This window comes from Pholcus phalangioides, unplaced genomic scaffold, assembly GCF_987345545.1.
Source record: "Pholcus phalangioides strain wild (caught in Gottingen) unplaced genomic scaffold, Ppha-v1.0 ptg000041l_1, whole genome shotgun sequence".
NCBI lineage: Eukaryota > Metazoa > Arthropoda > Arachnida > Araneae > Pholcidae > Pholcus > Pholcus phalangioides.
In genome coordinates, this window is record NW_028301627.1 from 1,544,120 (window position 1) to 1,566,506 (window position 22,387).

A 22,387-nucleotide genomic window follows, 5' to 3' on the forward strand; every position below is an offset into this window, starting at 1 on the left:
AGGTTATATTTTCCACTTTTCAGATCCTTTCCATATCTGTTGACCATCTTTGAAACTAACTACATGCCATCCTAATTAATTTAATACAGAGTTTGTCAAAGTTTTTGCTATGGCTCCTAGGGTGTCACAAACCTTTGTCTAGGTTTGCCACGAGCTACCAATATTGATGTGTGCCTATTCAGTGCTATGAAATGGTTCTTTTTAGACTATTTTGAGAAGTTGCAGGGGTAAACCATAGTTGGGTTTTTGATGTGGCAAGTGTCAGAAACAGGTTTGAACTGTCAAAAACCCATAATCAATGTGTTAAAATACTTTTTTTTTGTCTAGTAGGTATGTTGAACAACCATAATCATTTTTTATGCAGACTACAGTTTGAAATATTAATTTATTATATATAATTATTAAGTTTGAAATATATATATTTTTCACATTTTGAATTTTTTGGTCTGCACAAAATTGTATTCCGTAGCAAAATTTATGCTTAGCATCGCACAAGAGCAATAAATAAGTAATTTTACTCATTCGCTCTCACAATATATCTTAGTGCAAATCCAAAGTTCAAAAATACTCTCTTGATTGAAGGTGAAAGGGGAAGACTTGCTGGCTAAAGCATTGCCAGTTTTGCAAGTTGACAGTAATTGCAAAAATATAATATTGCATTAAGAATTCTTCCCCCCCCCCCCCAAATCTACTAAATCATAGTATTAGACATTTATGCACTAAGAAGAGATAGAGAAAAGTAATTTCATTAGCTTTCATATCCAATCAGCACTGACGATGAGCATTTGCTGATTTTGTTATGCTGCCGAATTCAGAGCCACATCATTTTGCATGTTGCTGAGACCTTTAATTTATGTTTGGTGGCAATGTTATTTCCAATAAGGACATTGTTTTAAGTACCTGAAATTTTCATAGCTTAATAACAAAAATCAACATTGTATGTATAAAATAAAAGCATTCTATACATATATGTATATATATGTTTGAAAAATGGAGTTGTAAATTAAAATGAATAAATAATAAATGAAAATAAAATGAATGAATAATATTGCTTAAAATTATTCTGAAGAGTAGAAAATTATTTAATGAGTATATTGAGTAATTACTGTGGTTTAATATTGCCATTTTAAACATTACATGCAATCCGTGTATTGGTTTTCAATAGGAATTTATTTAATGAAATTCACTATTTGAGGTTTTTGACAAAGGTTTTGGCATCAAAAACCTGCCAGCACTGGGATAAACATTGTCATGCCAAGAGAAATGTGGGTGGCAAAAGATTGAAAACCACTGGTTTTAATGTATCGACTCTTGTATATATGTATGTATATACACAAAAAAGAATTGCCTTAAGAGAAAGGAGAAAAATAAAATTGAATTTTATGGAGAGTGAAATATAGAACCTATGCAGTGGGTCTTCATCAGGGAAAACACCATGCATGGTTCGAAAAGTGTAGTTGTTTCTGGAGGGTGGCTATGCCTAATTGCATTAAAAATTCCAACCCTTGTTCCCCGACTCCTGCCTTCTCAAAAACATGTTTGATGAAAAAAAGACAAAGAATATTAAGTTATACAATTAATTTTATTTTAAAAGAAACTTTCATAAGATTTTCTTCACACCTGTCTTTTTTTTTAACCAAAAATTTTATTCATTCTAAGTTTTCAATCAAATCTATTTGGTTAATGTATTATTTATAAGTTATTCATATTTTAAACACCTCTATCTGTCTAGGAAAAGGTTTTGACGACTGGTGACAGTCAAGTTGATGAAGCTCTTCTGGAAGGACATCTTGGTGTTACACGAGAGCTGGTAGCATTTCTTGGTCCAGACAAGAAGTATGAAATTGGTGCAGACCCAAATGCGAAAAAGGGAAATTTAATCAAAGTAAATACTTTTTTTTTGTTTCGCTATATCTATGTATCATATGTTTTTAAAATTTTTCTAATATACACTCAATGTTGTAAAGTAAACTTACGATTACTACTAACATTGGATTCAAAGAAATTTTTTATATACTTTTGAAGACAAATATAACTTTTCTCTCACTGGTTTATGTGTTTCTGCCCTACAATGGTGAGCCTTCTTTAGAACATTTCAGGTTTGAGACAACAAGCAAAAAAAAAGAAAGCAAGAAATGGGCGTGTGGATTTTCCATTGCTATACTGTACATGCACCTCCTAAGCATTCCCATGGGGAATTTCTAATGAATGAGCGCATGCGAGAACATGGTGTGTGTATATACATGGCCTTGACATACTTATGTTGTCAGAGTTATGTGTGTTTTGTGTTCTACTGGTGTTGCCATCCGGCTTCTATATTTTTGTGGTAATAATAGGGAATGACTTTGTGACTTTTCATGTTATGTAAGTATCATGTTGATGGTCTGCCTGCTCTTTTTTTAAAGCTGATGTCACGTGTGGGATTTTCCCCAGATGGAGAAAATTCATGCAACACGCAAGCAGTTTTGAACAGCTGTCACACGAATGGGGGGTTTTCGCGCAGAAACCAGTTTCACACTAGATCTTAACTATGGGTAATCGGGAATCATAGCGATAGGGAGTCGCTCCAGACCAGTCTAAACAGGATTGCGGCATGGGCAAATGAATGTAGCATGACGTTTAGCGTTGATAAGTGCAGGGTCGCTCATTTTGGTTTGATCAACCCACGGTTCTCTTACGAGTTGAATGGTGTCACTATCCTGGATTAACTAGGGTCACCGATTTGTGAATTCTCATTCATGAGCAGCTTAGGTTTTCTGAACATTTTTCAGCGGTGGTCAAAAAAGCGAATAGAATGCTTGGTATCATTTCCGAAAAAGTCTCTCCGCGTTCTCCTAAAGTCATTCTTCCGCTTTTTCGAGGCTTAGTTCGTCCTGGACTGGAGTATGCTGTAAGGTTTTGGAGACCATACCTACAGAGGGACATAGACTTGGTTGAAGGGGTGCAGAGAAGAGCTACACGTGTCCTTATTGGCACACGGGGCTTGAGTTATGAAGAGAGACTTCATTTTTTGAATATGTTTACATTGGATGAACGCAGATGTCGAGGAGATATGATCGAAGTGTTCAAAATTTTCAATGGGATGGATAGGATGGACCATGAACTTTTTTAGTACGCCGCCAATCGACTGCTTTTACAAGGAGACACCAGTATCGATTGGTGAGGGACAATGCAAGGTTATGGTGTCGCAGGGAATTTTTCTCTAATAGGGTTGTTAATAAATGGATTAGCTTACCCCCGGAGGTAGTAAATTGTAACACAATTGACACGTTTAAAAAGAAATACGATAAACATGTTGGGGTAAATTGAGAAGCTATCCATACTTAGAATAAGACAACCATAAGTATTCTTTATGGGCATTGTATAATATTTTATCTTGCGTATATATTGTTTATAATTTTTACTAATTGCATTTTTAATTGGGTTGCTGTATTTTTGAAATATATGACATCCATATTTTTATGGGCATCTTTTCCTCAGCCACCTCGTTGGGCATTTTGCCTGTTGTGGCGTTGTATTTGTAACTACTTAAAAAATGTATGAAGTACCATCTCTATATCTAATGTATATCTAAATTTCTTAGTAATTTTTTGAATTCTGCGTCATTGTCAAATAACATAAAACAGGCAAATATTAAATTTTACTATACCCGACATATATTGTGGTAGTCGTGTGTAACATTTATTGTAATTTTTTTTACTGAAATACATTTTTGTTTACTGTAATTTTCCACAGTACTTTATTTCCATACTCTTCAGCTATTTTAGTAATAATTTGCTAATCTGTCATAAATTGCAGTTTTTGGATACAATTAGCTGTACTGCATGCTTAGTATTGTAATATACCATATTTTCTTTGAGCTACTGTTATGTTAAGTATTAAGGTATAATTTATATTTTAGTCCATAACAGCATTACCAATATGAATTGTATAAAAATTGGATTATATATTTTTTATTTAATTAGAATTAAAATTATCTGGTCTGCGCCTGCGGACCACTTTTACCATCATTGAAGACCATATGTTGAGAAATACTAGTCTATAATAGTGATTTCAAACCTTTTTTTGGGCATGATTTCCCCTATCGATAAATATTATAAATAATACTTGATAAATATTATCCAGTTGTTAATTCAAAATAAAATAATGACTACATTGATCTGCTGTCATAATTTTTTTTATTTGTTTACTTTTGTTTCTATGTGCTGTATGTGAATCAGTAGAAAGCTTTATTATTTATTGTAGATGTATACACGATACTCTTATGATAAATTGGTTGGATCAGATTAAGAAAACAAATTTATTACTAGAGATATTTTTATTTTATAAATTGTATAGTATATACAGAAATTTTTTGAACTTTATCATTCTTTGCTGTGTCCTTTGAAATGAGAGGGAGCAGAATTTTTTAATTTGTCTCTGATCTTGAGCACGCTTCAAGTGCATTGCAGCATTTTTGTCCTTAACATTTCTCTTTGCACACCTGAAGGATCTCGAGACACTCCACGGTGCTGCAGTGCACCAGCTGGGAATCACTGCTATAAAATGTAGTCATGACTGGATCTTTCAGTGGTTTTTATTACATCCGAATAGTCTAACAATTTTGGTTTTAAAACAACTTTTTGCTACTTTTAGTTAATTAATAACATAATGTTGGTTTAATAAAACAATAGGGTAATTAAAACATGCAAATTATAACTATTTTTGCCAATTGCTGGAAGGTGCCATCGTCAATCTACTAATATATCCCCATAATACCATAATTTCAGTGGTGGGGGGGGGGGAGAGGTGCCAACTGTAACATTCCGTTTGCATACCCGGATTAATTTTAGTGTTTCCCAACATTATTTATTCCCAAACATAATTTATTTCAAATGAGGTGCATTTTACATGGTATTGTTTCATGCAAAATACAAATTTTTTTCACCCTGCCCATGGAGTTATAAAGTTGCATAAATGTATTTTGTTGCTGCTTCTGAGCGGTTTTCTTTTTTTTCATTTACAGGAACTAGTTGAAGATTTCATTTTCCCAGCATCAAGAGTTGTTCTTCAAGTTCAGAAATGTGGCGGAGAACTTCCTTCAGAACAAGCCATTCCAGTTTGCTCTTTCCCTACATCTCTTGTGGCAGCTTTCGAACTGCTTGTCTCCTTGTGTACAAACTGTGTCCCTAACATTCGTCTCCTGGCTGAGATGTTGACAGAAATGTTCTACTCTGGTAATTTACAAACATTTGATTTTACTGTATTTTAGATTAGTCATTGGTAGTATGCAATATGTAATAGTGTCCTACATGTGATGCACTGGCATGTTTTGATATTTAAAAATATATATGTACCATAGTTTAGTGTATGTGAGGAACCCTTTTTTATCAAAAAGTGGGTCCCAAAAATAGCAGGGGTTTCTTATACATGATAGTATAGATATCTTTTCAGCTCTTTTTCAGATGTTTATCCCCAACATCGGGGGAGGGGGGGGTGGCCTTATATATGTTAAAATATGGTATACAGTCGATCCTGCTTATAATGTTCCTATTTAGAACCTTTCCCCCACTTAGTGTGACTTATTTTTATGGTCCCGAATCTAAGTAATTCTGATTAAGATTTCTCGTTTAAAGAGTTTTCCCACTTACAAATTTTTTTATGACGGTTTTTGAAAAAACATAAGCAGAATCTACTGTATATTGCTTTTAAATATACCTCTTACTTTACAGGTCTTTTTAGATTTATAATTATATTTGTGGTATGTTTATGAAAAGATTTGAAAATGATACATATTTTCTTTGAATTACTTCCTTAGCAAATGATCAGGCTCTCACAGAATGGGAGTACTTGCCACCAGTTGGCCCTAGGCCTCCCAGAGGGTTTGTTGGCCTCAAAAATGCTGGTGCTACATGCTACATGAATTCTGTTCTACAGCAGGTATTTTTTCCCCCGAACTTGATATAATTTTTGTTCATCCGTGTCTTGTTCTTTGCCCTAAAAAAAAGAAATCAACTTCATTAATAATTTTTTTCTTTTGTAGTTGTATATGATAGAAGATATAAGAAACGGGATTCTTGCTGTGGAAGGTGCTGCAACAGATCCAAATGAAGATTTCTCGTGTGAAGAAAGAATGGAGAATGAGGTAAATATATGTTATATAAATGCATTTTATTGGCAAATCATATAAACTATAATGATGTTAATTATCCCATTCAAGTATAAATTTGAGTTTGTAAATTAGTATTTGAACATGACTGATATATTTTTGAAATTGTGGAAGTTGAGTGTTTCATGTTATATGAATATAAATCATTGTAACTTCCTGTAATAAAGCAACATCTTACACAGCTTTGAAAATTAATTTTTAGCTGCTGTGGATAATTCAAAGCAGGGATCAATCCAGTAATTTTTCTTCCACCTGACATTTTGATTTAAATTCAGGGGTCCTCAAACTGTATGCCACGACGCCCTGGTTTGCCCCTGTCAGAGGTTTTTCAAAAAGACTCTTTGTTAAACTACTCTGGGGAGCCTCAGGTAAGAGTTAATTGGGGAAAGGGGTGCCACAGGTGGAAAATGGTTGAGAACCCCTTCTTTATAAGGAAGAATTTTGTTTGGATTTCTTTTTTTTTTTAAATAGTTTATAAAAATAAATTCAAAAATCATGTTTAATGCTCTATGATACAGTAGATGCAGCTTATTAGAATCACTGATAATGTTATCATTTGGGTATTGTTTTCACTTTCTCTTAGTATGGAATGGACCAATGTGGGAAGAAATGTTTATAGTTATCAGGCAGGACTCTGGTTTATGTTATTAACTTTTTTTCATCAAAAGCTTTTCCTTTTTACATATTTTGAAGCTAAGGTTAAACCACGCTCATTTTTTCCTTATAAGTTATAGTTATGAATCTGCAAGTCTATGTAGGAGGCCAGAAGGTTCCCTTATTGACAAAAAATTTTGTACTTCTTTTTAAATTGCTTCCTTAGAGTGAAAGCAAAAAAAAAAAAAAAAAGTTGAAAAAAAAGGTAGTTTTGCAGTTCATGATCAGTTTCTTTCAACTGACCACATAAAAAGTTACTTTGCTAGAAAACTTTCAAAAGAGAATCTATGGAATGTACCATACAGTATAAAAAGTATTGTAATGTGTAATACACATTAGACAGTCATTTCAATTCCTAACAATTTCTGAAGTTAAAAAAAATTGCTCAAGGACGGGAGGGAACCAGTTGAGCAATTGAAAGAAAATAATTATTTAGCTTTTCGAAACCTGTTATGTTGGGACAAAAAACTGAGTTGTACACTTTTTCATAAGTTTGACCAAACAGGACATGGTCATCATTCAGGATGAGCAAAAAGTCAGTAGAAACTTTAAAAATTCATAAAAACCGAAAAAATAACCGAAATAAAAAATGGTTTGCAGGGTTAGCATCGCTAGGTCATGGGAATTTTTTTAAGTTCACTGGAATGTTTTTTGTTCCTCATGACCATCACCACAGGGGATAACACATTGCAGGCGAGTCACAAATCTAGCAATGGCAGAGTGCAGCAGGTCCACATACACAGTTTACAATAGTGAACTGATTGTGGATTAGGAGCGCAAGTTCTTATAACCATCTCATTTGCATATTTCCACCAAAGTCGCTCTTACCAGTGCCACCTATCAGCTGTTTTCAGATGGTTTTTCCTGTCTAAGAAAAATTCCCGTGACCTAGCGATGGTAACCCTGCAAACCATTTTTTATTTTGGTTTTTTTTCCAGTTTTTTATTCATTTTTAAAGTTTCTATGGACTTTTTGCCCACCCTGTACTTAAAACTATGATTTTTTTTCTAAAATATTTTTTCTAATGTGATCACTCAGGCTTAGATTTTATGACCCAAAAACTTCTTGAAAATGCTCCATAAAAAATGCATTTATGCTTTAAAAAACTAAATATATGCTCTGTGTAAAACAAAAAAAACCTAAAATTTTCCGCTTCTGGTAAAGCTAATTTTGGTGAAATGATGTAACTATGCAAATATTATGTAACGATGTGTAAATATTAATGCAATTAAAATTATTTTAAATTATTAGATTTGGTGCTCATGGATTTGAAGACAGGTGGCAGCACTTGTTGACAAAATGATAAATTAGTTTAATCCAAAAAAATTATAAATCAATTGTGTCACCTTGCGCCAAAAACAAAATTATCCCTTAAGAAACTCTAAAATTTCATCATATTAGAAGCTGACTTTTCGATAACCTCATTTGTCCTCCATGCAATTTAATTTCGTGGGGCCACAAATAGAATTGGCTTGAGGCTCCCTCCCCAGGATTCGGCATCCAGGCTTCTGACAACATATAAAATAGGGTCAAACTATACAAATTGCCGCTCATCCGCAGAACAATGAAAAAACCTTCAATCGCTGTTTCCAGCTATTTTTTTTTACAGAAAAAAAGTTGACTCCTTTGATTTATGCAGTCCTCACATTAATTATTTTTAAATTGCGTTGATTTTCCCTGACAGGCGGTATTTGATGAAACATTTGTGTATCCTTTAACAGAATGGAAAAGTTTGTGAAAGAACTTATTATCGACTGGAAAAACAGCAATGACAAATCTGTCTTTACCATCAGGAGTTGCTATGCATTTTGTGAAAATAGAATCATTCTATTAAATTTCTAATAGTTAATCATTATTCTATAGTTTTTATTTCTATAGTTTAAATTAAAAATAATTTGATTGTATGGTTTAAATTACTGTCAAGTGTAAGTTAAAAATAATTTAAGTCTATAGTTTTTAATCACTCTATTAAATTTCTTATAATTTCTAATAAATATTCTAAGAATGACCCAGCAAAATGAAGTTATCTCGAAGTATATTGAATCAAACTGGGGTAATGATCAAGAGCGAGCTAAAAAAAAAACACATGATTTTAAATTTAAATTGGCTGATTCTGGTTAAAGAAGCAAGATCAAATGTTCAAAAATGCTTGAAACTGAAGACAACAAAAGCACAACTTAGACTTGCATCAGTGGCAAAAACATGAAAAATAATAGCATTTTTAATGAGTGTTTCAAGTCTCTCCTGTAGTGATTTTTTTTTAAATTAGTGTCATTAAATCGAGTCGTTTAATTTAAATCGAGAAGCTATCCATTCTTAGAATAAGACAACCATAAGTATTCTTTATGGGCGTTGTATAATATTTTATCACGTGTATATATTGTTTATAATTTTTATTAATTGCATATTTAATTGGTTTTGAAATATATGACATCCATATTTTTATGGGCATCTTTTTATCAGCCACCTCGTTGGGCATTTTGTCTGTTGTGGCGTTGTATTTGTATTTGTTTCGAAATCACGTTGAATGGTTTTGGTGACATCGTTGGAGTTTTCATGTATATACACATATCATTTTTTGTCTAAATGGAAATATATTGCTAAATATGATGTAAACTTATGTTGTAAAGCATTGGTAATTTTTGCAATTCGTAGCAAAGTGGGTCACTTTGTGAAACTGATTTGTTTAATATTGTAGATATTGAGAATATTTGCAATAGACTAATATTTGCAATCAAGCTAAATCTAAACACTCATTTTCAAATTAGTTTTGAAATCTGAAATACCATGTGTTAAAATGTCTCTATGTTAAGCCTCACATTTGTTGATGTTGTAGAGAATGTAAAAATATAAATATCAAGAAGTCTCTCAAAACATTTTTATGATAGGAAGAAATTTTTTAAAGGAAATCTATATCTTGTGCCTTTGGGGGGATCCCCTTCTGAGCTAACACTGTTTTTTAAAGTAAAAAGTAATCCTGTATACGCTACTGCATATATGTATATATAAACTTTGTATTTTATTTACTGCCAAAATTTTAAAGTGCTACAAAACTGATAAATGCTGCTATAAAAAAAACATTTTTGCTGCTACGAAAATAAAATTTCCATTTTCCACCCCTGCTACTTTGTAAAATTGTCTCTTCTAGCTTGAACTGGGAGAAGGAATTGGGGTATTGTCAACAAGGATGAATGTACAGATGTTCTGAACTCCAAGATCCTTTTTTATCTCGACTTTGTATAAGTCTTTTAGTAGAAGATGGGATGGCAAAGAAAAATAAAATTATTTCTCATTGAATATGCAGAAATATGCAAAACAGTGCCTTAAAATCATTAAAATATGCTCTATCATGTAAAAATAGTAAAATATGTATAAAAAAATATGCGAAGTCATAGAACTCCTTGCCCTAGTGATCACATTAAGTGGCGTGCACATATTTTAATATTCCAAAAAGAAGCTTAAATGATAAGTTGAATGCACATTTGATTTCATTTCGATGTTAACATTTTTTTTAATTCTGTGACTTGTATGAAGCTGACACATTCTACAAAAAAAAATTCAGTTATTTTTAGTGCAGCTTTTTTACCAGAAATAAGTTTTGATTCGTTTTTAAGTTTGTTTTCAGCTTTAGTTTTTTATTATTATTATTATAGTAGCAATTCATGTGCTGATGGAAATATTTGAATTATTCCACATGTGCTTATGCATTGCTATTAATATGTTACTTTAAATATCTATTTTTTTGTGTATTCAACTTTTTAGCTGTGATTGCAATCTGTTAGTTATACAGTTGGAAAATAGCTCTAGTAACATGAGTTAAATTCAACGTGAATCAACTTGTCTATTCTGTAAACTATCTTAATCCTAAATGATTGTGAGCTTTCTTTAATTTAAAGTAAATATCTGTTTAAATCTATAGATGTTTTTAAATGTGAAAGTGAAAATTTCCTTCAAGTTCGTACAAAAATTTCCTTTTACAATATGCACCAAACAAAATTACGATTGTTAAATCATGACATTTTAATGTTTATTTCAAGGGTGTTCCAACTGTTTGTGAAGCAGACTGCGTGGATGAGAAGAACTGTGCTCGTGAGGAAACCAGGAAAGAGTACAATTTAGGTGTCTTGAAACAAGTCCAGGCTGTTTTTGGACATCTGGCATGCAGCAAGTTGCAATATTATGTTCCTCGGGGGTTTTGGAAACATTTCAAGTGAGCTCTTGTTCATGTTAGGCACGTGATGCATTTTTATATTTGGTAGTAATTGTAAAAAAAAGACAAGCTGCCATTGTTTATGCAAATACATCTCTCTGTAGGCTTTGGGGTGAGCCTGTAAATTTACGAGAACAACACGATGCCTTAGAATTCTTCAACAGTCTTGTTGACAGCTTAGATGAAGCTCTGAAGTACCTGAATCAGCCCTCAATCCTCTCCCAAATACTAGGTGGCTCATTTGCTGACCAGAAAATTTGTAAAAACTGTCCACATAGGTAAGTTATAAATAGTCTTTTCTATTAAGATATCAGACTATGTTAAAAATGTCATTTTGGAAGAAAATTTTATTTTTTTTATTTTTTATGAAAACCTTGTTTGTTGCAACTTCAAAACAGGCCTTGTTTTATTTAGTATGACGCTTAGAATCAAAGTTATATCCACTTTAGTATTGAATTTTTACATACAAGTAATATGTGAATAAAAACTAAATGTGTTTTAAGGAGAATAGTATTTTTGACATTATACTTGAGTTTGAAATATGTTTTCTAAAAATCCTTTCATTGTATCATTACAAAATTTGAGTATGATATTCTACTGCTATTTTTTGTTGAAGTTATAAACTAAAATCTAAGGTCTACTGCATAAATTTGTCTAATTAGTGTTTTATACAAGTTATGTGGAATTAAGTTTAAAAAAATTCACACATACATTTTACAGATTTGAGTAACTTTTGAGCATACTAAACGATCCTTTAACTTTTAGTTCATAACCTGCACCATTACTAGATAAGTGTACTGTGTAAATGATAGAATGTTCCATTCATAGAATTTTTTGCTATTGTGTTTCAAATACTACATGAATTTTGCTTAAAATTTGACATAAAAATGACATTGGTAGTCCAAAATTTATTGTTTTCACCATTTTGGGACATTCATCAAGAAATGTTACTAAAGTTCACTCCAGTATCATTTTAAAGAAAAGTGACCAGAAAGGTAGTGGGAGATACCTTAAGAATAATCAAAATTTTTCTCTTGAATATTCCATAATTTCCCAGATTATGGATTTTTTTCTGTAATGATGCAAAGGAGTTTTTAAATTATTAAGTATCAGAAAATATTTTTTTTTATCTCTCTTTAGCTGCAGATTAACATTTGGATTAGTAAATTAAAGAATAAATGAGCGGGATATTTGTAAACCATGAGGAAAAAAGATTTCTTGTACATATAATTCTAGTTGTTCCTACTTGATCAGCTAACTGATAAACATATACCTTGCTTAAATGGATAAAATTCTCTGAAACTAAAATTTGTCCCATAAAGACAATATTGAAGTTTCATACTTAATAGAATAATATCTCCAACTTTTCCCATGCTTAATCAAGTATTACAATTCATATGAAAACTGTTAATACACATTAACCACTATGTATATAATATTTTTATTAGATAAAACATTTGAAATTAATGGAAAATATGTCAACAAGTTAGGCATTATAAAAAAACCTATACGTGAGAGTCGGTACTGGCCTTAAACTATCTAAGTTATCTTCCGTACATACATTTGATTATTTTAATTTTGTTCTCTGTTGAGCCCATAGAGGGTGCTTACTTTCTCAATTAAAAGTAAAAACCTTTGGTATTGGGATCATTGTAATTCAGCATAATTTTCATTTCATTTTGGTGTTTGATTTATTTCAAAAGCTTTATACAAATACAAATACAACGCCACAACAGGGAAAATGCCCAACGAGGTGGCTGAGAAAAAGATTATTAATATTGTTATTCTTCTCTCTCATCAGTTTCCAATATATATAAACTATACTGACTTAGCACTTTGCTTAATCGGATATTGTGTGCTTGAACCATTGATATTGGTTTAAGCAAGACCAACTGTATATAATATTAATGCAAGTAGCTTCCTCCCAATCTATTTTCAACTGAACTTTTGATTGTGTTGTGTGTTTTTTTAATTGTGAATATAGCTTTAATGTCTGATAAATAGGCTTCCAATTCCAGAATATTAATTCAGTTTATTCCCATATTCCCCACATTGGCCAGCATTCCAGAAAAGTTTAAAGTACACTAGCTTTTTTTTAATGAGTCTGGCCAATGAATACAGTAATTAAATAAATTTGTATGTGATCACTAGGGCTCAGATTTTAATACAAATACAACGCCACAACAGGCAAAATGCCCAACAAGGTGGCTGAGAAAAAGATGCCCATAAAAATATGGATGTCATATATTTCAAAAATATAGCAACCCAATTAAAAATGCAATTAACAAAAATTGTAAACAATATATACACGATAAAATATTATACAATGCCTATAAAGAATACTTATGGTTGTCTTATTCTAAGTATGGATAACTTCTTGATTTACCCCAACATAACGTATTTCTTTTTAAACATGTCAATTGTGTTACAATTTACTACCTCTGGGGGTAAGCTATTCCATTTATTAACAACCCTAGTAGAGAAAAACTCCCTGCAACACCATAGCCTTGCATTGTCCCTCACCAATTCGGGATAGTGAATTTATTATTAGTTTATTAACTAAAAATCTTAAAATTATGTACGCATTTATGTATGTCACTCTCCACTTGTTAATGCAAGATATACGGAAAACTGGATGTTGTGAAGATATTTATTATTTGAGATATTGATTTTTTTTAAGGAAGAAAAAAACTCACCTCTGCCTCTACCAGGAGTCGAACCAAGGTCACTCGTTTGCCGGACGAGTGCTCTCACCACTAAACTACAGGAGAAGATAGAGATTTTCCTTTATTGGAGCGTATATATGCCGAATGCATATGTACCATGCAATGGACAGTCTGACACGATCAACTAATAGCTCATGGATGACAAGCCCCACTAGCCTTAAAAAATTCATCTCAAATAATAAATATTTTCACAACATCCAGTTTTTCTGTATATTTTGCATTAACAAAGGAAGAACAACATTATGTCATATATCTATCTGATGTGATAACTTGTTGTCCATGAGCTATTAGCTGGCCATGTAGGACTGTCCATTGCATGGCCCTTTCAGCATATATACGCTCCAAATGAAGAAAAATCTCTATCTCCTCTGTAGTTTAGTGGTGAGAGCTACCTCTGTAGCTCTCCTCTGAGAGCTCTCCTCTGTAGTGAGTGGTCCATCAAACAAGGGACCCAGATTCAACTCTTGGTAAAGGTAGAGATGAGTTTTTTCCTACCTTGAAAAATCAACATCTCAAATAATAAATATCTTCACATCCTTCTATATATCTTGCATAAGCATTTATGATCTAAAAAACTTGGAGATATGACCTTAAAATAAAAAAGATTTTTTTTAAGTAATTTTTTTGCATAACTGCATACTGTATTTTTTTTGTCACTTAATGCTGCCTCTCCCTCTCTTTGAAATTTTACAGTGACAGGAGGGGGGTGGTACCACTTAATGTCCCACCGAGGGACTTCTAATGAAATAGTGTATGTTGGAAAGTATAGTGTATGTATGACATGAATGTCGCTCTCCACTTGTTAATACAAGGTATATAGAAGACTGGATGTTGTGAAGATATTTATTATTTGAGATGTTACTTTTTTAAGGAAGGAAAAAACTCATCTCTATAATCTCACTCATCTTAACTCATCTTTATAATAATAAATATCTTCACAACATCCAGTCTTCTATATACCTTGTATAGTGTATGTGTTGTGCACATTATGAGAAGTTTGTGTGGAATGCTTGTTATGTATTTTATGGAGCACTGCCATCTGGCTTCCGATTTTGGAAGCAAATTTGGCAGGTTTATTTTGTTTTTATTAATTCTGCCTGTTTTATTGTGCATGAATTTTAAATGTTGTAGACTTGATTACCCTTTATGGAGAAACATTTTAAATTAAAGATTGGCTCGCATATATGCCTTGGAGTTGGGTAACCAACTTCAGCCAACCATCACCATTATGCTGTTTGTGGGGTTTGAACTTAAATCCTTGTGATGGAAGTTTATCACAATGTTCACAACCACGTAATGGGGGGAACTGCAAAACCAAGTTAATCCCTTCTGAAAATACCTAGTTATGACTCTGATTTTAGAAAGCGTTGAACTCGAAGATTTTGTGTGCCCAAATGAATAAGCTGTATGCTTTTTTTGCTCATATTTGACGTGCTATCCATAGTTCCTCCTCCAGAAGCAAAGCGAGGGATCAGGCTTAGGAAATAAAGTAGTGCCTCCCTCCCAAAAATGACAAGAATTCATTAAAAGTACATTCATTCCTTCATCACATCATTATATGTGATGAAGTTTTAATACATGTGTATATCAAGATTTAATTTTATTCATTTTCTTGTTTAAACTGATGTTTGATTTACTGTAACACATGGCAGTTAATTTACGGTTTTATTATTTAATTGAGAAAGTAGATTCAGAGAGAGCTCTTTGAGCTTAATTTTCTTCTGATTTCTCACTCCAGGTACTCTAGGGAAGAGTCTTTCACTACATTGAATATCGACATAAGAAACCATAGTAATTTATTGGATTCCTTAGAACAGTATGTGAAAGGAGATTTGCTAGAAGGAGCAAATGCTTATCATTGTGAAAAGTGTAATAAAAAAGTGAGTGATTTTTATAAAAACTTTTTGATTATTTATAAGTGATCATGTTTTAAACAAGCTGGTTGAAATGTGCGTGAAAAACAAAGATGTGTTCCATCGTTATGTTGCAATTAGTGAATTTCTTTCTTCTCTGGCTTCAATTTCACAACCGAAATATGAAAAATAAATGAAATTGGTATTTTTTTCTCTACATGTATACTTAAAATGCTGATAACTCGTCAAATATTGAATTATTTCAGTTCATTATAGTCTATCTCGTATATGTTATAACATTTTTTTTAAGTTTTGTAAAATTTGATTGAAAACTGCATGTTAGGAAAAGATATGTGATGAAAATTATAATTTGTAGCAAAGTCATCTATATTATGGCGAATGTACATGATATTTTACCAAAAATGGATATGAATATTGTACAAAGCTAGTAGAATGTTTTGTAAAAGTTACAAATTATTTGCCACATTTTGTCATACAAGGTTGATCAAAAACATCTTTTTCTTAGCTATATTTTCGTTTGGGCCCCTTAATTCACTTGTGACTAAATCTTCACTGTTAAGTGTTAGTATCAGCATGACCAATATTTCAAAACAATTCATTAAATATTTTTAGAAATTTCAAGAAATATCTAAACTCTAAAGTCTTATGCCTAAGTGTGCATATGTTAAACAGGACTACAGGACAGGAATGGCCTTACATAACTGAGCCATAACAGCTCGCTGGCAATGCACCACTCCCAAATGGTGATGTCTAGAGATGGCCTCTCCTATCATATACTTGATAGAGGTTCTAGGGGAAGAGCGGTTTTCTAACTTGATGTCCCAATGGTATCGATAAAAAGCACGTGTCAAGTTACCAGATTTCCATTTGGTCTTATCCTCAAAGTTTTTAAATATTGATTATTTTCCCACATAGTATAATTAGATCAACATTTCAATCTGATACACTAGAGACTCACTGTCAAAAAGCCAGTTTTTTTTATCAAAATACTTGAGAATGATTTCGATTACAATACATCCTGTCAATAATTACTTTTTATTGTCCATGCTGAAATGCTTTAGCCTTAGAAATGGTTGCTTATTCTATGTTCCTGCATATTACACAAACATATTAAGATTCCCTGCTGTTCGATTTTTTAATGTATACTAATGTAGATTTATAGCATGCATATATTTGTATGCATGAGTGTGTGCATACATTTAGTTTTCCTTTTTTGTCTTTTAAATTATCTTCGGTGTTCTTGCATGTGTTTGTTTTCTTCTTCATCACTATAATTAGGCTGTTGCAGGGCTCTCACTCATCCTAATTTTCGGTAAAATGTCCTACTTTTGTCCTACTGTCTAGTTTTTGTCCTACTTTTCCTTACCGAATCCTATCAACAAAATTAGTGTATATGATTTTAATTGAGAAGGAAATCATCTTGTAGTAGATTGTAATTAAGGATTCTGCCAAAGCAAAAATTTTATATTTTTAAGGTTATTTGGGGGGGGGGGGATGTATCTGTGTGGACCATTTGGTGATTTATTAATTTTTCTTTTGCTTAGTTTGAAGATTCAACAAGTAGAGTAATCATTAAAAACTTCTGTCTGGATGGAAAAAAATCTTTTATTTACCACTTCATGGTCTTGGACAGTAACTAACATTCATCATTCAAAATTATGGTGCACATTTTGTGTATAGGTAAAACAACAGTTAGCATAACAAAGCAGTTAGATACTAGGGCTATTCTAGGTTTGGTGATTCTGATGCTACCCAATAGCATTCAATTTTCTTCTGGATTTTTAAGGCATGAAGAGGACTAAACAATATGTACAATGCTCATCAAAGAGCTGGATATGAAAGTGCTTCATTTGTCAAAAATGATTATACCGGCATTAAACAGTAAAATGTAAACAAATCCCTTTAAAAAGGGATGGACAATGCAGTAAAACTATCTGGTTCACCTTGACTTATTTACATTGGACCTTGTAATTTACACATTTTGCACTGTGTTTTTGAAAGTGGTCTTGAAAGAGTGTCATTCTTAAAAAACTTAGCCTACATGGCTTTATACTTTGCTGTCCATTGTCAGAGTTAACAGACTGGGCTGTGGAAGATTCCAAAAGAAAAATTTGTGGTTGCTAGTACACTGCTTTGCAAAAAAATCGTTTTTGTAACCAAGTCATTTGTCAATTTGCTTTAGCTATAGTTTGTTTCAGGTTAACTTTGCAGTGAAGAGAAAGGTAGAGAGTGTATTCCTTCGCCACAAAATATAGTTCACATACATCGGAGGTTTCTGACGATCATTTATATAGAATATTTCAATTTTTTTATGATTTTGAAAAAGATACTGAAAAAATACCGTTTTGAACCAATGTATATTCGTTTAAAATTTTTAAATTAGAAAAAATATTGGTTACCATTATCAAAAATCCATGGCGAGCTCAAGAACACTTTGGCGCGATTTCCAAGAAATTTTCCCCGCCAATATCACTATCATGCTTTTTTTTTGGTTTTGGTTGCACAATTATATATATATATTATATCGTCATTTTGTTGAATTTTCCAATAGATAAAATTTTTCATTCAGTTTTGCATGTAGTAGTTATAGGCCTACACACCCAGACGAATATTCAATCAGTTTTTTTTTTCTCCCGAAAATAGCCTCCAACGAATTCAGATATTCACTCATAGATTACAGGAAGTGTCCCTCTTTCACGACAGCGGCGATACCGTTGTGAGAGGCTCTCTTTATGGGTGTAGGTTACGGTTCCAGGCACCCCCCCCTTTTTTTTAAATGATCTATTTCTTGCCGTGTTCGTAGGATAGGGGTGGTTTCTGAATTCCAATAGCCGATAGCGGAGGGTGTTGACATAAGTAATGTCTCTTTTGCACCCACACCAACACGCCATCTTCTTCCCCAGATGTCCTTTCGGTGTCTCTCCAGATAAATATAAATAAGCAAGAGAGAGAGAGAGAGACCCACAATGGTTTAGACTTGCAGTGTATTTTTTCCTTCTGTGACAGTTGTATCTTTCTTTTCACCAGAGATAGAAACACGCTAAAACGTTCTCCGTTCTTTGTGGCAATAATGCATAAAGCACGTTATTGAAAGGAAGAGGAATTTTGGATTGCAGATGGCCTGATGGAACACATGTTGGAGCAACAACAATTAATAAGTAATAGAGAATCCGATAGTTCTACAACTTCAAGTGAGGATTCCATAGAATGGGAATCCGTAAAAAATGACTAAAACTGTAGTGGCATCGACGTATATGCGTTTGGGTGGGTAAGCGACGGAAATTACGGCAAGAAAAGTGAATAAAAGAATTCTGAATTTTTCCGTATCATTTTTATTATTATTATTTGGGACTATTCCCAAATTCAAACGTGAAAACCGGGTTAATAGAAGTTACTAAGATACTTTTCAATAAAAAAAAAAAAAAAAGTTTTTTTTTTCAAAAACCGCATTTTAATTTCTGAAAGTATCGACACTGATTTTTTTTTCATTAGCTAATTTTTTGTTACTAACTGACTGCAATTTTTTCTACAAGCATTACGTTATACGTAAAAAATATTTTTTTCTGCGAGATTGGAGAGAATCAGCCATACCTTACCGAGGCCGCACATCGATACATAGGTTAAGAGGCTTTCGTTGTCATAGCAACGAGTGATGTGTTCCCTCGTAGCTTCCTCTTCACTGCAAAGTTAACCTGAAACGAACTACAGAGTCAATCTTATAAGATACTGAAATAGTTCTTGATTAGTTTTATTTTAAATTTAAAAAAAAAAATTAGGAGGGAGACTTTTTTAATATTAGTCTATATGATTATGTTGTCTAAGTAAGTTGCCCTTCCCCATCATACTTGTCATTCCTTCTTTTTCAATGTTTTGAGGGGGAACCTGTTGTTGCCTGTTGTGAGTGAATAAATATATAAATAAAACTCTGATGCACAATGTTGATAACTAAAGTTGACATATTTCTCCTTTGCTTCAAGGTTGATACTGTCAAGCGCCTTTGTATAAAGAAGCTTCCACCTATATTGGCCATACAGCTGAAAAGGTTCGATTATGACTGGGAACGGGAGTGTGCCATCAAGTTCAACGACTACTTCGAGTTTCCCAGAGAGCTTGACATGGAGCCTTACACAGTTAGGGGTCTTGCTAAAATCGAAGGTAACCAGGATGTCTGGGACATCAAATATATAGTGTCATGTCTCTGTTACTAGGTCCTATTGATTTTTTTTCTGGTTATCAAAATTTTCAGATTTTTATGCTTAATTACTTCACTTTGAATTATTTTCAGGTGAAATCATAGAAGATAATTTAATGGATGAAAACCAATCTCCTTGTACAAAGTATAAGTTGACTGGCATAGTTGTACATAGTGGGCAAGCCAGTGGAGGACATTATTATTCTTACATCCTTCACAGGTGTGTGAATTATATTATTTATGTGTGTTTTAATATCTTTATTGATGATGCAACTGTACGCAGGTATTGCTGGCTTAATTGTATGTGATAATTGGTTTTGTGAAATATATATAGTTCTCACTGCCCTGAAGGAACTAGTGGTGGCCCATCACATCCTTACAAGATCCAAAAAATATTGCTGTTTTTAATTAAAAAACAAACTAATAAATGATTTTATTAAAAATTGTGAAGAATTTATCTTTAAAAAATTTTAATGAGAGCCTCTACATCAGCCAAATATTTCAGGATCATTCTAAGTCTTTCAGCGACCGTTCCTTGCTTAAGGAATGGACAACAAATGCTGCAGAAAATTTGTCTTAAATGTGTGCAAATATTTGTTGTTATATTTTTGAATCTAGACATATTGGGGTCAACAGAATAACAGCAATAGCTGGTAATTTGCATGCCTAGCTGGAAGTAATATCCTCAAATATTCATTGCTTTTCAATATTGCTCTGACATTTTGAGTGTTCATGGACATGGCTCAATTGACTTTCCTTCAGGCTGATATGAACATTACTGAAGAATTTTTAGAAATTTTTTCTATACTATAAGCTTCAGCAAGGGAAGATATTGGCAAACTGTATCAAATTATGCACTTAGGAAAAATATCGAGCTCTTATGAACAATAAACATGTAACATTGAGAAAGAGTGATGTCAGCAATGGCTGATAAAAATGTAAATTTTGCTTCAAAACTTCAGCAAAATTGAAGAAAATGTATTTAGTCATTATTAAACTGTAACTTTCCATTATGACATTTATCAGTAGGTCCTTTAATAGAAGGAATTAGAAATAAGTTGCATTCTAAAGTGTGTGACAATCACTTCAAACTTCATCCAGTCCAGAGGCCCCAAGTAGTTTTTATTCTCACAATTTCTTTCAAACTTTGAGAACTATTTCGGGAGTCTGCCTTATTACAGAGAAATTTGTTGGTTTTGTTGTCATATCTTTCCAACCACTACTTCACCAAACACCAACTCTGGCCATATCGCTATATTGCAATTTACTGCCATTAGTGAGATGGGTTGGAAGTGAAGGTGCTGTCTATCGGTGGTCGCCTCGAGTTCGTTAGGGAAAATATCTTATCTATATCCTCCCTTGGGTTCGAACCCAGGACCCTGACAACAACCTTCACGGTGGTAGACGAGCATCTTACCACCATGCCACTCGGGCACTTTCTTTCCAACCACTGGCACATTTATGTGTAAATTGAATGTGCTCAAAAACCATTTATAGAAGAGAATACTTTCAATTTTATGGTTTATTTATAACTTTTCTTTCACTTCCTTTCAACCCATATTGAACATTTTTCAATGTTTATAATTAATTTTTTATTTTGCTAATTACAAAGTACCAAATTTTTGTTAATAGTAAACTGATTTTTGATTATTAATTCTTAATAATTGGTGAACCACTTGAGAGATAGTTTTGTGTCTGACACCCCTGTTCTAAAGTATGGGTGTATAACTTGTGTATAAGCTCCCCCCCCCCCCCCCGCCCCCATTGGCCCATACTCAGGGATCCAAATCCAAAAATGTTTGTGTAAATAAACACAGTAAATGTTTCATTCAAAAGCAAAAGGGCTATTCCGTCAAATAACGAGTGTTAAATTGCCAATAATGTCACCAAATAACGTGTTAAATCGCCAATGTCATTAAAGAATAGTCACAGAATCTTCTTTCAGGTATATGGTCGACACTTTGTAAATGTTGTTGATAATTTGCACAGGAAAAAAGAATTGAAAAGATGCCAATATTTATCATTAGTTTACTAATAATTGAAAAATTTACTGTAATTTTAGACACAGTGATGGTACGTACAAGTGGTATAAATTTGATGATGGTGAGGTCATGGAATGCAAAATGGAAGATGATGAAGTAATTCAATATTTTTATATACTCTTGATCCAATAATTATTTTGTTGTGAAAATGACTGTACAGTAAGGCCTAAGATGGTCTTGAAAAGAATTAAAAGATGACCCTGATGATCATTAGTGTTTTGATGTACACCTGTGTAGAAAGGAAACCTGTCTGAAACAATGTTATTTCAGTTATGTATATTATATTCCGTTTGGTACACAGGTTCTACTGTATTATGTTCATTGTGCTTAAAACCTCCCATTGTACTTTTATGAACTAAATTGTGTGTTAGTTTTTGTTTCCACTCTGATAGATCTATTTTGTTTAACTCCTAAGTTATATATATCCAGCCCCAGGGACTATACCCAAATTGTTGTTCATTTATAATTGGTATGTAACACTTTGTGGTGGATGGCCTTTATTAGCTACCAGTGGAATAAAATGAAATGCAGCATGAATGCA

At 32.7% G+C, this 22,387-nt stretch overlaps 1 protein-coding gene across 2 annotated transcripts in view; it reads left to right on the forward strand.

The window, feature by feature from the left end:
• faf (ubiquitin carboxyl-terminal hydrolase-like faf) overlaps positions 1-22,387 on the forward strand; it is a 189,568-nt gene that overhangs the window by 110,976 nt on the left and 56,205 nt on the right. For both annotated transcript variants that reach the window (XM_089254411.1, XM_089254412.1), the window contains 10 exons: positions 1,733-1,885; positions 5,006-5,216; positions 5,798-5,919; positions 6,023-6,124; positions 10,840-11,012; positions 11,117-11,290; positions 15,477-15,618; positions 19,590-19,767; positions 19,898-20,024; positions 21,867-21,942. In XM_089254411.1, coding sequence (XP_089110537.1) covers positions 1,733-1,885; positions 5,006-5,216; positions 5,798-5,919; positions 6,023-6,124; positions 10,840-11,012; positions 11,117-11,290; positions 15,477-15,618; positions 19,590-19,767; positions 19,898-20,024; positions 21,867-21,942 — 1,458 coding nt within the window. The remainder of the gene's footprint in view (positions 1-1,732; positions 1,886-5,005; positions 5,217-5,797; positions 5,920-6,022; positions 6,125-10,839; positions 11,013-11,116; positions 11,291-15,476; positions 15,619-19,589; positions 19,768-19,897; positions 20,025-21,866; positions 21,943-22,387) is intronic.